The sequence below is a fragment of the Myxocyprinus asiaticus genome, chromosome 4 (genome assembly GCF_019703515.2).
Source record: "Myxocyprinus asiaticus isolate MX2 ecotype Aquarium Trade chromosome 4, UBuf_Myxa_2, whole genome shotgun sequence".
NCBI classification, from domain to species: domain Eukaryota; kingdom Metazoa; phylum Chordata; class Actinopteri; order Cypriniformes; family Catostomidae; genus Myxocyprinus; species Myxocyprinus asiaticus.
In genome coordinates, this window is record NC_059347.1 from 46,413,558 (window position 1) to 46,437,094 (window position 23,537).

Sequence of the window (23,537 nt, forward strand, 5' to 3'; positions counted from 1 at the left end):
CATGTTAACAATAACAGAATGTGTTTTCTATGGGTGCGGTGCACTGATATAAGCAGTAGCTTGGCGAATAGGTGTTCAAGTCCAACAAATAAAAGTGTTAATAATCAATTATGCATTGACCTGTATTGACAAATTATGTTTTGACCCAACACATCTAGGCTAAGTCCAACAAATATAAATACCCATAAATATTTGATAAATATTAAACCTGTGCAACTGTAACAAGTTTTGTGTGGTATGCGTGTTTGTTTGTTTTTTCATACCGAGTGTTAGTAGCTGATCTATGGCGGTGATGACTCTCTCAGACTCGTCATCTTGTGTGTGTTCCCCCCACTCTCCCTGCTGTGGGGTGTACAACAGGGACTGAAGCTCATCCTCTGTTACCGGAACACTGTCCCCAACTTCCTCTGGGACTAGAGCTGTGGATGGTGAATCACAACATTAGAAATGACAGAATCTGATTGGCTGTTTTAGTGTCAGAGCTCATGGAGTGAGTAAAATGTGTCAGTACCTTCTTCATGTATAGGCTCCATATCCCATGGACTCATCTTCTCTCTCTCTCCGTTATCCCACCTGTAAGACAACACACATAATTTATAACCAAGATCTCATTTAAATATTAAAGGGATAGTTCACCTAAAAAAAAAATGTGTATGACTTTCTTCTACAGAATACAAATTAAGATTTTTAGAAAGAAAGCACACAAAGGCAGCATAAAAGCAATCCACAAGACTCCAGTGGTTAAATCCATGTCTTCAGAAGCTATGTGATAAGTGTGGGTGAGAAACAGATCAATATTTAAGTCATTGTTTTTTTTTACTATAAATGGTCCTCCCTGCCCAGTAGGTGGCAAAATGCATGAAGAATGTGAATCACCAAAAACAAAAGAATAAGAACTCTTAGGAGAGAAGAGAGCACTTAGGAGGGCTGGTGAAAGTGGAGATTTATAGTAAAAAAGGACTTTGTGACGAGGAAGAGGGCATGGCCGAGCCGTGATGGAGCATGGCCGGCGCTGAATCAGCTGATCAGCGGGAGAGCGAGATAAGGGGTGCCCGGTGATGTCGGTTCGAGAGAGAGAGACGCACGTGGCTCTGGGTTACTGACCAGATGGTCGGGGGTTCAAGCCCCAACACCGCCAAGATGCCACTGATAGGCCCTTGAGCAAGGCCATTGACCCTATCTGCTCCAGGGGCGCCGTATCATGGCTGACCCTGCACCCTGACCCCAGCTTAGCTGGGATATGTGAAAAAGAAATTTCACTTTATATATCAAAATGTATAATGTGTGACAATAATAAAGGCTATCTTCTTCTTTTTCTTAAACTTTATGTTGACTGTTCAGCCAGTTCCCACCTCCTCCCTGCCCAACCTTTACCTGTTACAGACTTAAATATTCATCTGATCTGTTTCTAACCCACACCTATCACATCTTTTCTGAAAACATGGATTTAACCACTGGAGTTGAATGGATTACTTTTATGCTGCCTTCATGTGCTTTTTGGAGCTTCAAAGATCTGGCCACCATTCACTTGCATTGCAAGGACCAACAGAGCTGATATATTCTTCTAAAAATCTTCATTTGTGTTTTGCAGAAAAAAGAAAGTCATACACATCTGGGATGGCATGAGGGTGAGTAAATAATGAGAGCATTTTCATTTTTTGTGTGAACCATCCCTTTAACATCTATTTTGGGCAAACACAAGTGGACAGCACTAAATACAGGTATAATAAGGGTCCAAAACACTGTTTTGATCAAATCACCTGAGACTAATGATAATATCAGGTGTAAAAAGGTCAAAATAAACACACTTTGTTGATAATGATTTATCAATCAAAATAGTCAAAGTCTGGTAAGAGAGAGGTTTTGAGTGTACTAAGACACTCTCTGCACTTTGGAAGAGCAGCGATCAAACTCCTGTACCTGACAGCATAGCACTGGAAAAGGCTGTCTGGATATTCAGGCTGAAATGGTTGTTGACTCTCCACTAAACCAAACCACCAGGCATCATCGATGATGCTCCTGAAACGCTGACCTACGTGCACACACAAAGACACACATTTCTGTGAGCATCAGTTATTCTGTCATGAAAAAAATGAAATGACTCACTGATCACCATATCGCACATCGTTAACATGCAAACAATCCTCATAAGCGATACTTAAAACATGCATACCAGGCTGCCAGTTGCGTTCTTTGGCCTCATTATAAAATTGCTGTAGCACCAGAAAGTCAATGACATCAGGCATGTCATGATACCTACAGGGAAACATGGAGATACAATATCATTTCAATGATCAAAATAATCATTAAAAAAAAAAAAAGAAAAACTTTACAGAAAAGTATTTAGTATTACTATCTATTATGCCATTCCTACTAGTAGTGTATGTTGTAATGTTACAATCCCACTTAAGCAGATGTATTGTCCCAAAACTAACAATATGCTGTGAGGTATGTGTGTGATGGGAGTATTAGCATGCACACTTCAAGCTGAAGGATTCATTGGTCATTTTCCCAGAGGTTGGGTCCATGAAGGCCAGTTTGAGGCAGCACAGAGTGGGCGGACCGACCTCATATTTAATACCCACTACCTTCACAGACTCCTGATCCTAAAGCAAGAGCACAAAAACATTTACAAAAAAAAAAAATAAAAAATAAAAAACTTTATCACTTTTTTTTTTTGCTGCATAACAGTTCAACTATAAGTGATACAGATTTGATTATCCCTAGCAGGAAATAGTGACGTGAAAGTAAATGAGCTCTTCCTCACCCTCAGGTCCAGGCGGTTCCAGGGCTGTTTCTGAGGGTTGATGCTGTACGCTTTGGCACGACGCACAGCTCGGACATATGCTTGATGGCCTTGATAGAAGTATATCAACTACAGAGGGTGAGAAAAATTACTTCAGAAACTAGTATATGTATAGATCACAGTTCCCACACCGTTAGACTACTGAATGTCCATGACTTTTCCAGTTGTTCATGATTCCTGGATTAGTATTTTAAATACGAAATTCATAAAGCAGAGCAGGAAAAATGTATTCACTGTAAAAATTGTATCACTTTTCCAGGCCTGGAATTCACCATTTTAAAATTCTACGTGAAAACCCTGATAGATGTATGCGTTTACGTAAGGGGACTCACCTCATCTCCCATTTGAGGTACAAAGGGTGATCGTCTTGGAATTGTCACCTTGATCCAAGCAGGTGGCAACCATTCCTCTAACTCTCCAGCAGGCACAGACTAAACATATGTTGCATGTTAATACAAAATAAAAATTATATTTTGGATGAATGGTGAACGGCTGGGTACTCACCCTCTGTTGTGTCTGTTTAGGTTTCTTTTTCTTATCAGTCCGTTTACTTCTTGCTTCCTCCCCTTCTCCCTGCCCCGCCCCATCCTCCTCATCTGAGCTACTGTTCCCACCGATGCATGCCGGCCTTCTGGTTGTTCGCTTGGGAGGCTGGAGGTTGATTCCTGCATCTGCTGTCCAATCAGAATACTCACTAGAAGAGTCACTGTAAACCATATTTCAACAGAAAAGAGAGGAGAAAAATAAATATGTCATTCAGCTGGTGCAAACGTATCAAATGATGTTCATGGAAACCTAACAAACTCAACTGCACTTTTCTGGAAAAAAAATAAAAAATAAAAATACAAACAAACTATTACTGGAAAATATATAAATTCCATTTTACAATTTATGGACTCTTCTAGAGACTGTGTTTCCAGCCTATTTAACAGCATAAGTCTACCAAACTTCTTTATATTTGCAATTTTTAAATTATTTAGTGTAAATTTATAACATTACACTGTATTATATTACCCTGGAATTAGTAAAAAAATAAACAAAAAAATGAGTTATCACAGATGCAACGAGGTTTCTAACAAAGCTGCAGAGAGAGTGACAGTGATTTGCCATCTCTCTTCTGACTGTCATAATCCATCATACTCTATTTTTTCCTTAATTTGGAAAATTGTGGAAACATAACAGTGCCATTTTTCTTTTGATGTTGGGGCAAATGGGTTAGCAAGAATTATATTTCATGTGGTCTCCCATTCACCGCTATCGAAGTTTACTCAGCAATCATTTACTTCCACATTCCAAAACCAGGAACAGCGAAAAGGGTCCATTGTCTAGTTTCACATACATCTATAGATTAAGTAATTAAGTATTTTAAAGGTGAAACGTGTAATTTCTGCGCCACTAGCATTAACGAATGGAGTTTTGGAAAATAATTTGACTGTTTTCAAACACATTTCCCAAACACTCCCTCTGTCTTCCAATGGTAGGCCAAACAGAAAGCCTTGCCCCAAATTCACACCATTAGCTGAACCAATTATGATATGCAAGACTGGTTGGGATGCTCAAACAAGCAGAGCAATGTTTTAAAAGCACCCCAGAGCCACAAAGTTTACACTTTTATTCTTTTGTTTTCTCTGCATATTAAACTAGGATAGAAGGTTTTTTGTAACATCGAAAAATTACACACTTCACAGATTTCACCTGCATCAATGAAGTTGTTTTATGAAATATTGGGAATAACTGTAGTCTAAACCTGGTACTGCTGTCATTCTCCCACTGAGCTTCCCCATCAGATGACGCATCACTGTTCTCATTCTGGTCATCCTCCTGCTGAGTATACACACACATACACACAAGATATTTACTAATTTTATTATTTTAAAATAGGGCTGAAACGATTAGTCGACATTATCGACAACGTCGACAATCAAAAATTGTCTACAAAATGTTTGTTGAATAGTCGTTTGATCTAATTTAACGTAACATGAGATCACATTAAACTCTCATGATTACGCGTGAGAGGAGCACCGCAGCTTGCGCCTGATTGAGGAGAGGAAGAAGACAGAGCTCACAGTCCAGATGCACTCCAAACTTCCCAAACAGCTTCAGGTGATGTGGATCGCAAAGTATATACATAAAATAATATATAATAATAAATAATTATAAAATAAGTCAATACAGAAGCGCCCTTGTTGAGAAATAAAGCAGAGCCGGAGCTGCCATTCCACTAAAGCATGCGTGTCGAGCGTCTTTATAAGGGAACACCATGGCATTATATCTTTAATGCATCCATTATTAAAGTTAAAATAATTAGGAAGCAGGTCATGTAAAGAAGTACAAACTCTGAAACTGGAACTTCTCTGTGCTGTCAGCGCACTGCATTGGCAGAAGTGAAAAAATACACTTATATACAAAATATACTTATATTCCAAGGCTGATGTACATTCTCTGAAAGTCTAAATACCTTATATGCTACTTCTCAAGTAAATGTATCTTGTTTTAAGGATTTTTTTGATATTTTTAATTGGAAAACAAGACAAAAGCACTTGATAACAATAGTATTTTTTTTGCAGTGAATTTTTTACTGAATTAAACTAAGAGCTTTTTTTTTTTCTTTAAATTCAATGAATTTCATTTATAGGTATTTTAAAGGATGATTTTGTCCACTTTATTGTTAGTAAGCATGTTTAATACAACCTTATAGGTCAAGGCACAAGCTGAATAGCCGGTTAAGAACTAATGATTAATCGTTGCAATAATCACCCGAATAATCGTACTTATAATCATTAGATTAGCAGATTATCAAAATAATCATTAGTTGTAGCCCTACTTTAAAAGCAAGATTAAAAATAACCAAAGGATCATCTTGTTCTTGAAAGAGATGAGCTAGATTTGAGACCATGCTTCCGTTCTTACCTCTGCATCGCTGTCAGACTCGACCAGGCTGTCCTCATCACGTGTGTACGAGAGCATATTTGTGCTCGCTCTTCTGTCTTGTGTTGAGCGGGTCTGATATGCATGTCTCCGCTGCTGACACTTACGCTGAGTCCTCCGTAACGTGCGAACACGCTCACTCACCAGTTCACTCTACAGAGAGAGAAAGGGAGGGTTATACTGTGACCAGGAACTGACTTTATCTTCATGAATGTACATATATATATATATATATAAACTCACTCCTGTTGTGGTGGGTGCAGGTTTTCTCCTCCTGTCTTTGTTGTAGAAAGACCGTTCCACCTCTCCTTTAGCTAGTCTGCAGTCCTCCATCACTCTGAATATGCACAAATACATTACATCAATGGAAGAGCAGTTTTTGGGGAAAAGAAGTTCACAGTTCTCAAAGCTGTTAAAAGATAACAACTTAAACAATCTAGTTTACTTGAAGACAAGGGGTTTTGTGGACACTTCTAAGAATCAGAATAAAAACCTTAGAGCACTAGGACTACCTTATGAAGAATGGGATCATGTGATCCTTTGGTTAGGTCTTAGTAAATACAAAGTCACTTTAAGGCAGTAAGAGTCAGTTCTCTTGGCAATCATCTATGAACCACCACTGGACAGCTGCTCTAGAAGATTTTTATTTTTTATTTTTTGGTCATTTTTTGGAGCCTGACAGACCGTTTCCTTTTGTGTTCCACTGAAGATCACAAATCATACAGGTTTGGTGTGAGATTGGCCGAGTAAATAAATGTAAAGGAAAGTAAGTAAATTACAGTATTTGGGGCAAACTATTCCTTTAACCCAAGGGTTTTCCAGTACCAGTACTTATCTTGTCATTTAAGACAGAACTGTTTTATTCAGGCATTGTGTGAGGCAATGTGTTGTAAGTCATGGAAACAAATTCCGTGGAGCTATAAATGAATATTTGATACAATTCAATTAATCAACCCCTTCTTCGTACAGGGGTAAAAAGAAGATCTAAACAGCCGAGCACCAGTATACTGTTTCCGAACATTCAGCCACCCGTCACACCGCTGTGGGACAGCGTTTAGAAGTACATTTATATATGAGGACGCTCAGTAAAACCTTAACTAACGTGACCCAAAATGTGTCATCAATGACTTTATGCACCATTCTATGATCATCACCGATTCTCCACCAAATTTCACATTGGGTGCGAGACACTGTGGCTTGAAGGCCTCTCCAGGTCTCTGTTTAACCATTAGATGACCAAGTGGAGGATCGGTGATGATTTGGGGGTGCTTCAGCAAGGCTGGAATCAGGCAGATTCGTCTTTGTGAAGGACGCATGAATCAAGTCACGTACAAGGTTATCCTGGGAGTAAACTTGAATCCTTCTGCTCTGACAATGTTTCCCAACTCTGAGGACTGATTTTTCCAGCAGGACAATGCTCAATGCCACACAGCCAGGTCAATCAAGGTGTGGATGGAGGACCACCGGATCAAGACCCTGTTATGGCCAGTCCAATCTCCAGACCTGAACTCCATTGAAAACCTCTGGAATGTGATCAAGAGGAAGATGGATGGCCACAAGCCATCAAACAAAGTTGAGCTGCTTGAATTTTTGCGCCAGGAATGTGAAAGACTGGTAGAGAGCATGAAAGCTGTGATTGAAAATCAGAGTTATTCCACCAAATATTGAATTTTGAACTCTTCCTAAGTTAAAACATTAGTATTGTGTTGTTCAAAAATGAATATGAACTTGTTTTCTTTGAATTATTCAAGGTCTTTTTTTTTCCCCCCGATTAACAGTTTTTATTGATTCATACAATTAACAAATTCACAGATTCATAGAATCAACATTTAAAACCCAATATTACCCCTCCCCCTCCCAATCCCCACCTGATCCTCAACAAACATCCCTGTGGTCACACAGGAGTACACACACACACACACACACACACACAAAAATCATCATACAATCATAAATCACCTCCAAGAATGCCAAATAGTTGCCCCATTTCCTATCAAATAAATCTAAGTTCCCCAATGTCACCACCCTCCCCATCTCTGTGCACCACTCTTGAAATGAGGGCACTCCAGTCGACTTCTATCCCCTTAGAACAATCTGTCTGCTGATCACAACACTGGTTAGGACCCAATTTTTTATGTGTTTATCCCCTATATTGATGACCGCCCCATCGCCTAAAACACAGAGTCTGGGGCAAAATGAAATTTGAGTGCCCAATACGTCACACATAAAACTCTGAACCTTCAACAAAAACTATTGGATCTTAACAACACCAAAAAACAAGGGTTGTGTCTCCATCTTCTGATTGGCATCGCCAGCAGGTGGGTGTGTCTTTAAGACCAAGCCTATACAATCTAGAGGGTGTCCAATAGAATTGATGTAAAATCTTGAATTGCATAAGGTGCACAGTTGCATCTCTAGATGCAAACTTGACATTTTTTAGAATCTTACACTCCCTCCTCCAATACCAAGTTTAAATCTTTCTCCTATAATCTCTTGATAGAAGTTAAAGCTCTGTCCCCCAGATTCTGAATTAGCAGGAAGTAATACACTGATGCCTCATGACCTTTTCCAAAAGCAGTAATCACCACTCCCAGAGTATCTGCCGCTTTAGGGGGGTGTATACTACTCCCAAAAATAGTACAGAGCAGGTGGCGCAGCTGTAAATACCTAAAGAACTGAGATCTGGGAATCCCAAAGTGTTGAACCATATTTTCAAAGAATCTCAACAATCCACTCTCATATAGGTCACCGAGTGTATTAACCTCCCTCACAATCCAATCTGATCAGCAGAAAGGGGACTTATTAATACATCATTTTGGGTTCAGCCATATGCTCTAGGCAACATTTAAATAAATGTCCAAATTAAACACTCTGGACACTTTTGTCCATACCGAGTGCAAATGCGAGATAACGGGGTGTAACTTAACTACTCCGATTAGTTTAATAGAAAGGCTTTGCAATGGCAAAATAGGGCCAAGAACTTCCTGTTCAATACAAAACCAGGGAGGGGCTCTCTCAGGTGGAAGCGACCAATGACCCAAATGTCTGAGACCGAATGCATAATAATAAAACAAAATCTTGGGTAGGCCTAGCCCACCTTTGTCAATCGGCCCATGCAACTTACTGAAATGTAATCTGGGATGTTTTCCATTCCAATTGAAGGACTTCGCTATGCTATCAAATTGTTTGAAATAAGAGAGGGGGACATCTATAGGGAGAGACTGTAGCAGGTAGTTGAATTTTGGAATAAAATTAATTTTAACAACATTATCCTTCCCAGTCATAGATAAAATGTATTTTAGGAATAAAAAATTTGTTTAGGAACAAATTTGCTAGGAATAAAATACCCAAATACTTAATGCTCTTTTTGGGCCACTGGAAGGCGCCCGGCTGAAAAGTCTGATTATTCGCCATTGACCACATGATATTGACGAAATGCCTAATGTTATCACAGAAGAGCTGCGGCCCAGAATAAACCCCACCTGATCTATATGTATAAGAGATGTCATAACTTTACTTAGTCAGTTAGCCAAAATTTTTGACAATATTTTAATGTCTAGCTGGATCAGGGAAATCGGACAGTAACTCTTACACTCGCTTGGATCTATGTCCTTTTAAGAATCAGACTGATCCGGGCTTGCGTCATGGTTGGCGGAAGCTTTCCATTCTTTAATGATCCCATATAAACTTCTAGCAAATGTGGAGCCAATTCTGTAGCATAAGATCTAAAAAACTCAGCAGCAAAGCCATCTGGCCCCGGTGCCTTGCCTGTAGGCAAGGCCTTAATTACCTCGCCAAGCTGCTCCAAGGTTATCTCAGAATCAAGAGAATTCTTTTGCTCAGCCGTCAGTTTAGGAAGTTCTAATGGTTCCACAAAGTGTTTAATATCCTCATCAGTAGACAAAGAAGTGGAACTATAGAGAAAAAGATAGAATTCTTTAAAAGCATTATTAATATCAATAGCTGAGGTAAATATTTCACCACCAGCAGTTTTCACTGAGGGAGTGGTAGAAAAAAAAAACAGTTTTATATATCTAGCCAGAAGTTTTCCTGCCTGTCCCCCGACTCAAAGTATTACTGTCTTGCCCTGAACAGCCAAAATGCCACCTTCCGCGACAAAATAGTATTATATCTGTATTTCAATTGGGTCAGTTCTCTGAGGCCATCAGACGACATTCAGCGCTTCAGCTCTGCATCTGCACATTTAATATTCCCTTCCAACTCCACGAGTTCTCGTACTTTGGATTTTATTGGTGAATGAGGCATACTGAATGATCCGGCCCCTAAGAACCGCCTTAAGTGCCACCCAAGCCACGCCCACAGAGGATACTGAGGACCAGTTGGTCTCCATATAAACATTGATTTCAGCCTTTAACATTTGTTGGAATTCAGGGTTTTGCAAAAAGGATACATTAAAGCTCCAACTATATGATTTCCTTTTCTCCATATGTGGCAACACGTCTAAACACACCAGGGCCTGAACGGAGACTAAAATGTTTCCAATTGAGCAATCAACAACAGATGAAATGAGGGACTTATATATATATATATATATATATATAAAAAGAAAAAATCTAGAGTAAATCTTATGGACTGATGAAAAAAAAATGTATAGTCCCTACCAGATGGGTTCAAAAGTCTCCAAATATTTGTAAGACCAAGATTTTTACACATCTTGTGAAGCGTCAATGTTGCTCTAGGGGGCTTGCACACTTTTGCTTCACTATGATCAAGGACTGAGTCCATCAAAAGATTAAAGTCTCCTCCCAATATTATATCATGAGAGGTGCCAGCAGCTTGCAACATCCCTTCAAGATCTATAAAAAAGCCCTGATCATCAACGTTAGGTGCGTAAATATTAGCCAAAATCAGCCTTTGCCCCTGAATTTCTGCTAACACAATAATGACTCTTCCTAATTTATCTTTAATCTGTTTGAGACATTTGAATTCTAGACGCTTAGTGTAACAACTCCCCTGCTCTTACTTGAGCCAGCACTAAAGAAAACATGTCCACCCCATATCTTCCCAAATTTTGCAGCTTCCTGTGGGGAAATATGTGTTTCTTGAAGAAACACTATATCATATTTCTTACGTTTAAGAAAAGAAACAACCTTCCTTCTTTTTATGGGGTGTCCCAACCCATTCACATTCCACGTGGAGAAAGACAATCCACTCATTAACATTTGACATTTTTTTCATAGATTGCGTGTCAAAAACAAGACCACATTCCAACATTAGTGCAACAATCAAACTCTGAACTTCCCCCAGAACCAAACAAACAGAAAAAAGAATTAGCATCAACCCCGCGCATGACAGCACCAACTGGTGTCCATCCCTCTAAACTCAAACAGTCCATGTACGCCTACGAGAGCCCCCGCGACAACTTTGCCGTCAGATTGCTCAAGTCCGGTGTTTCTATACAAATTTTGTGAGACAGAATTACACAACAAAAGATAAATCTATAAAACAAACACCAGCAAATAGGCAGAATAAACACAAAGGGCATGTAGATTCATCCACAAAACTGTCCCGAAGGTGTGTTACTCCACAAAACAAACTCCAGCCGCTAGGTGGAACCAGCACAAAAAGAAAAAGGCACTCAGTTTCCTCGAACAGTCAAATGAATGTTCAGTGAGCAAGCCCACTCGGCTGCTACATGAGTGCAACAAATGACCTAATCACTCCAATGTCTTGCAAGAAATACTCCACAAAACAAACTCCAGCCAATAGGAGGCATAGTCACAAAGACCATGCAGATTCATCCACAAAACTGTCCCGAAGGAGTGTTACTCCACAAAACCAACTCTACCCGCTAGGCAGAACCAGCACAAAAGGAAACAAAAAAAGGCACTCAGTTTCCTTGAACAGTCAAGTGAATTTTCAGTGAGTCGGTCCACTCGGCTGCAACGCGAGTACCACAAAATACTCACACCACTGACTTTATGAAGGACGTCGCTTACTGTGGGCACGTGACTGTTTTACAGCCATCCTTGGCATCTATTCTCAATTTGGCGGGATCATCAGTGCAAAAGCGACCTTCTGTTGATGTAAGAGTTTCTTGCATTCCTTGAATCGATCACATTTCTCTCGTTGAATTCGCAAAGTCTGGGAACAAGAAAATGCTGTGGTTCTTCCAAGAAAGCCTTCCTTTACTCCTCGCCTCGCGTAACACACAATCTTTATCGGATAATCTCAGGAATTTAGCCAGAATTGATTGGGGCCTGTCTCCCTCAGTGGATCGCCGAGCTGGAACCCTGTGAGCTCACTCGATTTCCAGCTTATGGCCTGTTATGTCAAGCAGATTCGGAAAGAGCCCGTCCAGGAATTTCACCAAATCCTGACCCTCTTCGGCCTCAGGAATTCCGACGAGTCGGACGTTATTCCACTGGCTACAGTCCTCCATGTCCTCCAACTTCTCCAAGACACGGTCCAAATCCACCTCGGTTGCTAGTGGATTAGCAGATAATTCTCTCTCCGATGACTCCAGATAATCAATCTGTTTCTCGACATCCCCCACTCTTGTAACCACCTCCAAGAATTTCGCCTCCATGGCAGTGATCGATCGACGTATTACAGCAAGATCCTCCAAGTCAGCAACGACCTTCGTCAGCATTGCTGACATGTTCAACATCTCTCGCCAAATTTCCCTAATTTCTCTGACCAAAGCAACTCCCTGGTTCGGGGCCTTCTCGGAGGTGTCAGCTTGAGCATGTAAGTGTCTTTTAATGTCTCCAGAGCCCGAGGATTTTGAATTCTTTGACATATTGTCCTCTTAGAACAGTTATGGAACAGTGTGTATCAAATCTCTCCGGTTTATGTACATTAATAGTATTAAAACTAGCAAAGTGCGCAGAGCTTGCCGTTCACACATCCGAACCTCGCATAGCGTCACGTGACCCTAACCCTTTTTTGTTATTTTGACCATTTGTCTTTTTCTGCAATAAATGCTCTAAATGAAAATATATTTTTTTGGAATTTTGAAGAAATGTTGTCAGTACTTTATAAAATAAAACAAAAATGTTCATTTTACTCAAACACATACCTACATGTAGTAAATCCAGAGAAACTGATAATTTTTCAGTGGTCTCTTAATTTTTTCCAGAGCTGTATGTAGTAGATCAGGGATGTCAAACTCAATTTCAGCCCGGGCCACTTCAGCGTTATATGTGCCCTAAAAGGGCCGGTTGAAATCTGACTTGGTAGCAACCATGCAATATCCAATAACATTGCATATTTTGCACATTTAAAATTCACATTTGACAATAAAGCACTGATTTTGAGGTTGGGATGTAGATGTAAATTATGATATTTACAGTAACATCTGTGAGAAAATTAATACCTAATCCGTACAGGACTAAATTAAAATATTTTGACAGAGCAACTAAAATGGGTCTCCTCTATAGATGTCTTTCATCAGGCTCCTACTTAAAGTTCAGTCATCTCTTAGTATTTATGAAGGGAAACAAACCCAGTTACATTTTCCTACAATCACACAGCATTATAAGAGGCCACATTTTACACAGAAGGAAAACTGATAGCTTGGTTCATAATAATTATGAAAACTATGGAAGAACAGTAAAGAAGAACAGTAATCTCAATATATTTGGAAACTATTACTGGTAAAATACCATAATTAATACAGCTAGTGTTTCTACAGTAAATCTGTGGTAAATGTTTGTAAGGTACAATATATGATGTGTATGTGGATTTAAAAGTCTTCTGATTCATGTGTGTGCATTGCTCTGTGTTTTTTTTTATTTTTTATGATTTCTCTGTCAGTGCAGTTTATAATGACTGGGCTGTTTAACATGGTTTTAAAGTAGTTTAATCAACAATACGTTTGAAGTTTTGCATTAGAATTCAAATTTGGTTTGTGATACTTGCCGTGCTTGTCAAGAGCGCCATTTATAATGGTCTGCACGGCATGTTGCAGTCCGGGAAAAACACATCTGCCCTGCGCTCACGCACCTCTTTGCATTTTTGTCCATTGATCCAGGCAGTGTTTAGCGCTGTTGAGAATGATGTGCACTACATGGTTTAGAGCGGTAGGGTAAAGGAACGCACCTTCTCTACGCTAGCACCACTTGACCTGATAGTTGTTCTGGGAAGCACTGTTTTGTTTCGCTTTTGGAGAGAGTAAAATGCGCTCCAGGGGAAGGTTCATTAATATTCAAGAGGAAAGTGCTAACTGATTGGTCAGTGAGACGTTCCATTTACCTTCCATCATACATTTTAGAAATCAGCTTGCGGGCCACATCAAATGAGGTGGCGGGCCGGATTTGGCCCGCGGGCCCTGAGTTTGACACCTGTGTAGTAGATAATGTGTAATTTGTCCTGTTTAAATTCTGAATTAATGATGCTAATGCGCTAACACGCTATACAAGCTCTAGGTCACACCTAGAGTTGAAGTCAGAAGTTTACATACACCTTAGCCAAATACATTTAAACTCAGTTTTCACAATTCCTGACATTTAATCGTAGAAAACATTCTCTGTCTTAGGTCATTCCCTGACAAGCATGTCATTCATGTTTATCATATCTGTTTGCTATGTTAGCCAGCTATAGTTTGTCAGTAAGGTAGCAGATTGAAAGGGAAGCATCAGAGCATCTTTTTGCAGCTCAGCAGACAACGGTGCAGTGGTGGATTGTGTCTGTTGAATGTTGATTTCACACTATGTTGTTACCTAGTTAGTGAGACACAATGCTGGAAAGTAAATAAACAACATCCATCTTTTACTTTCTGTGACAACGAGCTTATAGCTAACTAGCTAACCAAATATCTACTTTCATACCTTGTCAGCTGAGTGGAAGCTAATGTGTAACCATGTATTCACCAAATTGTTTTGTTCAGAATTCGCAGTTTGGTACCCCCTTCAACCGAACAATTCCAGTCATTGCATTTACAAAATGTAATACAAGTCTGGTTTTCCATCGTTGAAAGTGTCCCCTGAACTTGTATAGCAGAATACAGTGCAACACCGCTGCTGCTGTTTATTTCTTGACTCGGCAGGTGTAAATGCTTCTTGTTTTACAACCTGCCCCAAATTGACTGGCAGTATTAAAATACTCAGCATTTGACTGATAATAAACAGTACTACTGATGTTCATTTAGCTATTTATTTTATTTGAATTTATTCTTTATTTAAATGGTCAGCAACTGACTGATACTGAACATACAGTACTGATGTTTATTTAGCTATTTATTGTATTTTTATTTATTCTTTATTTTCTCAGTGTTCATTTCTAGAATTGGTTGACAATGTATAATAATAATGTCAAATATTCTTTGATAAAAATATTTAAGATAGCAGCCTCTGAGTACCGGTACAATATCGGTGCAAAATCTGTGCAAATTCCATATAGAAAAGGTCTGTTTTCATTCCAGATCAAAATTAACCATATCGGCCATCATATCGGTAATCAGTGAATTTTCCCCCTCTAAAATCAGTATAGTCTCAAAAATCCCATATTGGGTGCCTGGGTAGCTCAGCGAGTAAAGACGCTGACTACCACCCCTGGAGTTGCGAGTTCAAATCCAGGGCGTGCTGAGTGACTCCAGCCAGGTCTCCTAAGCAACCAAATTGGGTTTGCTAGGGAGGGTAGAGTCACATGGGGTAACCTCCTCGTGGTCACTATAATGTGGTTCTTGCTCTTGGTGGGGCACGTGGGGTGTTGTGCATGGATGCCGCGGAGAACAGTGTGAAGCCTTCACATGCGCTATGTCTCTGTGGTAATGCGCTCAACAAGCCACGTGATAAGATGCGTGGATTGACGGTCTCAGACGTGGAGGCAACTGAGATTCGTCCTCCGCCACCCGGATTGAAGCGAGTCACTACGTCACCAAAAGGACTTAGAGCGCATTGGGAATTGGGCATTCCAAATTGGGGAGAAAATCAAAAAGGGCCCCCCTTAGTTGATTTCTTTTGATTTTCCCATGATGTCAAGCAAAGAGGCACGGAGTTTGAAAGTAGGCCTTTAAATACATCCACAGGTACACTTCCAATTGACTCCAATTAGCCTATCAGAAGCTAATTGCCTAAAGGCTTTTTCTTGAATTTTCCAAGCTGCTTGAAGGCACAGTTAACTTCTTGTATGTAAACTTCTGACCCACTGGAATTGTGATATAGTTAATTAAAAGTGAAACAATCTGTCTGTAAACAATTGTTGGAAAAATTACTCGTCATGCACAAAGTAGATGTCCTAAATGACTTGCCAAAACTATAGTTTGCTAAAATGAAATCTGTAGAGAGGTTAAAAATAAGTTTTAGGAGGGGTCATGTGACACCATGCGAGGAGCAGACGTGTGAGCGACAGCTCTGCGCACTTTGCTAATTTTTTAATTACTTTAATGTTATAATCCAGTGAGATTCGATACACCCAGTTACATATTTGTTCTTTGAGGTAAACATGGCAAAGGAGTGAAAACCCTTGGGCTCTGGAGACATTAAAAGACACTTACGTGCTCAAGATGAAACCTCTGTCGGGCCTGCTGACCGGGGACTCGATTTGGGTGGCGTGGCAGGAGAAGAAATCCAGCGTCAACTGTCCAACATGTTTGTGATGCCGACGAAGGTTGTTGCTGACTTGGAGGATCTCGCTGTAATACATCGATCGATTACGGCGATGGAAATAAAATTCTCTGAGTTAGTTACAAGAGTGTCAGATGCTGAGAAACTAATCGATTATTTGGAGTCTTCGGAGAGGGAATTATCTGATAATCCGCTGGTGACCAAAGTTGATTTGGAACACGTTCTTGAAAAAACTTGAAGATCTTGAGAATAGGAGCCGCAGGAATAACATCTGAATTGTTGGAATTCCTGAGCATGAGGAGGGCAGAGATATGGTGAAATTCCTAGACGAGCTCTTCTGCTCGACTTAACAGGCCATGAGCTGGAAATTGAGCAAACTCACAGAGTCCCAGCTCGCAGATCGGCTGAGGGAAACAGGCCCCGATCAATTCTAGCCAAATTTTTGAGAACATACGATAAAATTCTCGTGTTGCGCGAGGCAAGGAGCAAAGGAAAGCTTTCTTGGAAGAATCACAATATTTTCTTGTTCCCGGATTTTGCGAATTCGATGAGAGAAACGCGATCAATTCAAGGAGTGTAAGAAACTCTTACATCAACGGAAGATCGCTTTTGCACTGATGTTTCCGGCCAAAGTGAGAATAGATGCGAAGGATGTCCGCCATGTATTTACGTGTCCCAAACAAGCACTGTCCTTCATAAATACATTGGAGTAAGCCATTTGGTGTTTCTTATGTGAGAGGATTGACTCGCTGAACATACGCTCAATTGTCTGAGGAAACTGGGCGCCATTTTTGTTTCTGTTTGTGTTGGTTCCGCCTAGCGACTGGAGTTTGTTTTGAGGAATAACACTTCACCTTCAAGAAACTTTTGCATTGACGGAGGATTGCTTTTACACTGGGGTTCCCGGCCAGATTGAGAGTGGATGCTGGGGATGGCTGCAAAATATCTATCTACATGCTCACACAAAGGATGTCTTTTATAAAGTTGACAGACTAAGTCATGGTGTATTTTTTCATATGGCCTCCGAGTGAATTTGACTCTTGACCATCCGAGGAACCGGGAAGCCTGTTTTGTTTCTTTTTGTGCTGGTTCCGACTAGCAGCTGGATTTTGTTTTGTGGAATAACACTCCTTCGGGACAGTTGTGGATGAATCTGTCCGGTCCTTATGCTTATGCCTCCTGTTGGCTGAAGATTGTTTTGTGGAGTACTTTTTGCGGGACATTGGAATGATTACGTCATCTGCTGCACTCATAAACAGCCGGCTCAATGAACACTTGTTTGTCTGTCCGAGGAAACTGAACGGCTTTATATCAATTGGAATTTTTTTTGTGGAGGAACACACCTTCGAGACAGTTCTGTGAATGAATCTACACATTCTTTGTGTTTATTCTGCCTATTGGCTGGGGTTTGAAGTATTTTCTGTTATGTAATTTTGCCTTACAAAATTTGTGCAGAAGCACCGGACTTGAGCAATCTGACAGCAAAGTTGTCGGGGGGCTCTCATAGGCGTACATGGACCTTTTGAAAGCCAAAAATTTTGGCTAACCGGTTATGAAATCTCTTTTACATATAGATCAGGTGGGGTTTATTCGGATCGTAGCGCTTCTGATAACATTAGGCGTTTCATCAATATCATGTGGTCAGTGATGAATGATCAGTCTCCGGTCGCTGCCATCACACTTGACACCAAAAAGGCGTTTGATATGGTAGAATGGGATTATCTTTTTAAGATTTTGGAAACGTATGGGTTCGGGAGTACATTTATTGGTTGGATTAAGTTACTTTATAGACACCCTGTAGCAGCGGTACAAACTAATGGATTCATTTCAGATTATTTTACTCTGAATAGGGGCACTCGGCAGGGTTGCCCTCTTTCCCCATTATTGTTCTGTCTTGCCCTGGAATCATTAGCAGCCACGATAAGGAGGATGATTTTCCAGGGGTGATGGTGGGAGGTGTGGCGCATAAACCTCTGCTTTATGCAGATTATATTTTATTATTTGTCTCTGACCCTACTAGATCTATGCCTTGCCTCCACAGAATTATTAATTCCTTTTCCAAGTTCTCAGGATACAAAGTCAATTGGTCTAAATCCAAAGCTTTGGCTCTGACAGCATACTGTCCAATAACGGCCTTCCAACTGGGCGCCTTCCAGTGGCCCAAACAGGGCATTAAGTATTTGGGTATTTTATTCCCAGCAAATTTGTCTGATTTAGTCAGAGTTAATTTTGACCCTTTAATAAAAAGGTTTTCAAGCGATGTGGACAGGTGGGCTTCATTACATTTATCGATGATTGGGAAGGTTAATGTTATTAAAATGAACTGTATTCCAAAATTCAACTACCTGCTACAGTCACTCCCTATAGATGTACCCCTCTCTTATTTCAAGCAATCTGATAGCATAGCGAAGTCCTTCATTTGGAATGGTAAACGTCCCAGACTACATTTCAACAAATTACATAGGCCGATTGACAAAGGTGGGCTAGGCCTACCCAAGATTTTGTTTTATTATTATGCGTTTGGTCTCAGTGAGGGTTAAATATTGATTCTGTATGTATATGTTTTGCAGTTCTTTATTTAATAGATGAATCAATAAAAATGTTAATCACAAAAACAATGATGAATAAATGATGTAAAAAGTATATTGTTAATGTTTGTTCATGATTCCTAATGCATTAACTAATGTTAACAAATTAAAAACCTTATTGTAAAGTGTTAAATTAATAAAAAGATATTTAATGACTTCAACCTAAGTGTATGTAAACTTCTGACTTCAACAGTACCAATGACGTGACCAATAGCAGTAAGAATACCAGTGAGCTGTTATGAACCACCGAAACTAATTCAAAACACCTTCTTTTTGGCCAGATTTAGTTCTAAATGACATCACACCCATTCATTTTTCGATTTCGTAGGAAGTATATCGAGGACTTTACAGTAATTTTTGTTTTTTACATTTTTAGAACTTGTACCTCAAAATGCCTGATTGGACTTCATTAACCACCACGCGGCGGCTCCATGCCAGCAAGTCTCGCTCAGTGGCAATCTGACTGCGCGGGGCATTGTTGTGCATCTGCCGCACGCCCTCCACCTGCCCGCTACGCCGCAGCCCGACGTTAGGGGGTGACAAAGGACCACCTACCACCTCAGCACCTATTGATAAATTAACAGCTTTTATATACATCAACCTCTAAACCAACAGATTGCATATTTTGCAAATAAAGATCAATATCATGCCAAAAAAGTAACGTGATAATATCCTGAACTGCTTTTTTCCTTCATGTGTATTCATATGCTTGTACCAAGTTATTTTATTATAAGAAATCCAAGTTTTACTGGACCACTGAAAATGCTTTATAAACATTTGGTCTTGTTAACTGTGGATCATTCTCACCTGCAGGATTTCCTGGGTTGACTCGCTCATCTTGCTGGTGCTGGAGCTGCCTGATCAGATCATCCAATGGGCTTTCTTCCTGAGAATCCTCTGCAGTCTGTTGGCCAATCACCTGCTCGACCACTTCCCCGTCACCTAGGAAACATTAAACAGGTCTCAACTCATTCTGTTCACAATCTAAAATGGACAATGTCAAGACTAAATTCTAATATAAAATGGCAACACTTGACATGAGAGAAATAATGTTCATATAAAATGATCCTTCTCACTTTATCTCAGTAATCCCACAGCTACTGGACACTTTCGCTCACAGAATAAACAAATCATGGCTGGCTGCGAATACGGAATTTTTAAACAATGGTATCGGTAACTGTAAACTTTTTTGCTATTGCAGAATGCTGCATCCAATCTTACAGTCCAAAACTACTGTCAAATTTCCTTGGTATTGGTTTTGACTACTAAAATTGCATCATTATAGCATAAAACACTGTCAAACTAATTTAATAAATGTTTTATATAATTAGCTCTGTGAAGTTTATATTACTATTGCAGCCAAAGCTATGCGTTACAGCATTAAGTGTTAACCGTATACAGTAATCTTGGTTGTTTAAATTTACCATTAGCCATGTAGCCGAGCTGTGGCACAAGCTGCTCCTCTTTGCAGTTTTCTCTGCCCGGTACCAGCCTCTGGAAACGAGGAGGGTGGGGGTTCCCATCCACGTCCACCAGGAATGGCGGAGGCATGAGATGGGGGGCCTGCTGTGTCTGCTCGTCCAGAACAAAATTATTGGAGTCCCGGATCAATGGCCGGAAATCTGTATGGAAGAACATTTGGTCTGGAATCTGAAAAGTAGAGAGTAGGTTTGGAATACAAATGACAGCTGTTTTAATCAACTGATCAAAAGATTCCAACTGATCTCAAACACCAGGGCTGTCAAGATTATGAAATTTGGCAGACAATTAATTGTCCAACAAATAATTCTGATTATGAGGATTAACTGTCTGTTTTAGGGCTTTCATGATTATGAAAAGTTATTGTCATCCAAATTGTGATACTTCTTAAAGGGATAGTTCAGCCAAAAATGAAAATTCTCTCATCATTTACTCACCCTCATACCATGCAAGATGTGTATGACTGACTTCTGCTGAACACAAATAATGATTTTTGGAAGAATATTTCAGCTTTGTAGGTCCATACACACTGCAAGTGAATGGGTACCAAAATTTTGAAACTCCAAAAGTACATAAAGCAGCATGAAAGTAATCCATATCAAAGTCTTTCTAGCAAGTCAGTCCACTGTCAGCCATCTTTGGAATGCTCTTGGGAGGCCATTTCCAGTCATGCCAGTGCAGCTCCTATCTACTTGAATGAGGGGACACCGAAATCTCAAAAAATGGTTGGTCAAGCTTACGATCAAAGAACATATTTCAAACCAGCAATAAAATGTGATAATATTGGAATCATAAATTGTGCTTTTTCACCTCATGTTATGCTAAAACACATTTTTCCTGGCTTGTATAGCAACTGCACATGTGTGTTAGCGAGTTCATTGACAGGCGATGTCTGTATCTAAAAGGTGATTGGCTCTTTTAACTGTAAGGTGGGACTTCCTTTCTAAATCTGTTGATCGTTGGGTGCTAGAGCTTCTTGGTTGGGCATTCCAATTTCTCCCATTCATTTCAATAGAAGTGGCCCGTCTCTGCTAAATAGTCTCTGTGCATATGACTCCAGTGGTTAAATCCATGTGTTCACAAGTGATATAATGGGTGTGGTTTAGAAACAGATACATTGTAAGTCCTTTTTTACTACAAATCTCCACTTTCACATTTTTCTTCTTTTGTTTTTGGTAACTAGCATTCCTTGTGCATATTGCCACCTATTGGGCAGGGAGGAGAAATTATAGTTAAAAAAAAAAAAAAAGAGACATAAATATTGATCCGTTTCTTACCCAGATATATCATATCACTTCTAAAAATATAGATTTAACCACTGGAGACTTATGGATTACTTTTATGCTGTGTTAATGTGCTTTTGGAGCTTCAAAATGTCGATACCATTCACTTGCATTGTGAGGACCTGCAGAGCTGAGACATACCTCTAAAAATCTTTGCTTGTGTTCAGCAGAAGAAAGAAAGTCATACACATCTTGGATGGCATGAGAGACTGATGAGAGAATTTTCTTTTTTGGGTGAACTATCCCTTTAAATTTGTGTGTGCTTCATATACTTTAAGAAGTCAATTATTCATATTTAACGTCACCATGTAATAAAATAGGGATAAACAATTTTATTCAAGGCATTAAAAACTTTGAATGACATGAAAAATAATATTTTAAATATCAAAATATTTAATATTTCCAAATACTTAAAATGTGCCTCTCTTTTTGGATAGCTTTAATCTTAGTCTATTTTACATTTAAACTGTTGTTTTTGGAACCAAGCCAACCTGAATGGCTATTATATTACATTATATTATATTATGGAATAGTAAAATATTTCTGTCCTAAATTCACTTTCACACGTTAAAGTTCTCTGATTAAACCCACAAGCCCTTATTTCTCATTAAGGAAGAGATTCCGTGAGTTTCTTTATTCTGTCATCTCTACAGAAATAAAGTAAAAGGACAACTCCTTCTCAGTGTCACCGTGTCATTAACACTGCGTGTATGAACCCGCAAAGACCAGGAACCTTTTAAATTACTTGATCATTAAATTAAAGTGAAATGCTTTGCCTTTACTATCAAATTCCTTGCTTATCTTTTCACGTGAGTTTTGCACGAATGTCCACAGATGGCACGTGCATTACACAGCACTTTAGAAGTAGTTAATCTTCACATGCTTTTCAGGAGCTGCTCTTGCAGCCCACCGTGCAGCTCAGTGAGACGCTTGGAGTTCATCTGGAGTGCTTAAATTATGCAATGACATCAGAAAATGAGACAAATGCACCATTCATTGCATTTACAGTATATATTGGCTTATAATTGCCTTATTTGGACAGTAAATTGTGATTGGGGAATTTGAAATGCACAATTGTGGTTGACAAGATGATTATTTATTAATTGTGACAGGCCTATCACACACATACAAACAAACACACCTTTTCATAGGGTTGGCTGCACCCAAAGCCAAAGATGAGCAGATGGCCATGAGAGTCTGTGCAGGCGAAGTGCTGCCCATCAACAGAAAATTTACAGTCAAACACCGCACCATGACCCTGCCCCTCAATCTAAAAGAAAAGAGAAAAGGTAAACCAATTATGGTCATGTCTGTGATAAGCATTAATTCTCTCACCATATAGATCATAGCTAATATATTTTTCCACTTTTTTTTATTTGAATCAGTGAACTCTAGTAAATCGAAAGGGCAGATTATTCATGTCTTCTCACCATGTTGAAAAAGTTTCTGATCTTGTGGCCTTTGCTGAGGTCCCAGATGTAGATGTTACCGTCATGACCAGCTGATAACAAGATCCGTGAGTCAAAGGGGTGCGTTTCCAAAACAAACACCTCATCATCATGACCCTATAGATAGAGAAACATTAGCATGCATGATCCTGATACAATGGAGAACACCACAGGCCACACCTCCTCAGAATCACCCAATTAGAACTAAACTTTGAGAAAGAGACGGAATTCTCCCACATACATACCGACAGCAAATGTAGTAATTGGCCGTTTGCCGAGTTCCAGACTTTGAGGAGGCAGTTTGAAACAGCTGTGATGACAGAACCATCACAGCGGTCCCACATGACCATAGTCACCACCAGCTTGGTCGATTTATCATCACCTGATACCACAGCGCTCCTGTGAACAACACATATGTTAAAAATAAAAATACATAGCACTATAATTTTAGCCTTGCCCTGAACATATTTTAGTAT

At 39.7% G+C, this 23,537-nt stretch overlaps 1 protein-coding gene across 6 annotated transcripts in view; it reads right to left on the reverse strand.

Annotated features, from left to right (window-relative positions):
* LOC127434705 (bromodomain and WD repeat-containing protein 3-like) overlaps positions 1-23,537 on the reverse strand; it is a 51,024-nt gene that overhangs the window by 16,583 nt on the left and 10,904 nt on the right. For all 6 annotated transcript variants that reach the window (XM_051687613.1, XM_051687651.1, XM_051687643.1 and 3 more), the window contains 17 exons: positions 23,307-23,460; positions 23,044-23,178; positions 22,755-22,883; positions 20,276-20,501; positions 19,659-19,793; positions 19,237-19,417; positions 5,978-6,071; positions 5,717-5,887; positions 4,554-4,630; positions 3,311-3,512; positions 3,139-3,237; positions 2,768-2,875; positions 2,482-2,606; positions 2,174-2,256; positions 1,921-2,032; positions 512-573; positions 264-419 (listed from right to left, as the gene is read on the reverse strand). In XM_051687613.1, coding sequence (XP_051543573.1) covers positions 264-419; positions 512-573; positions 1,921-2,032; positions 2,174-2,256; positions 2,482-2,606; positions 2,768-2,875; positions 3,139-3,237; positions 3,311-3,512; positions 4,554-4,630; positions 5,717-5,887; positions 5,978-6,071; positions 19,237-19,417; positions 19,659-19,793; positions 20,276-20,501; positions 22,755-22,883; positions 23,044-23,178; positions 23,307-23,460 — 2,249 coding nt within the window. The remainder of the gene's footprint in view (positions 1-263; positions 420-511; positions 574-1,920; positions 2,033-2,173; positions 2,257-2,481; positions 2,607-2,767; positions 2,876-3,138; positions 3,238-3,310; positions 3,513-4,553; positions 4,631-5,716; positions 5,888-5,977; positions 6,072-19,236; positions 19,418-19,658; positions 19,794-20,275; positions 20,502-22,754; positions 22,884-23,043; positions 23,179-23,306; positions 23,461-23,537) is intronic.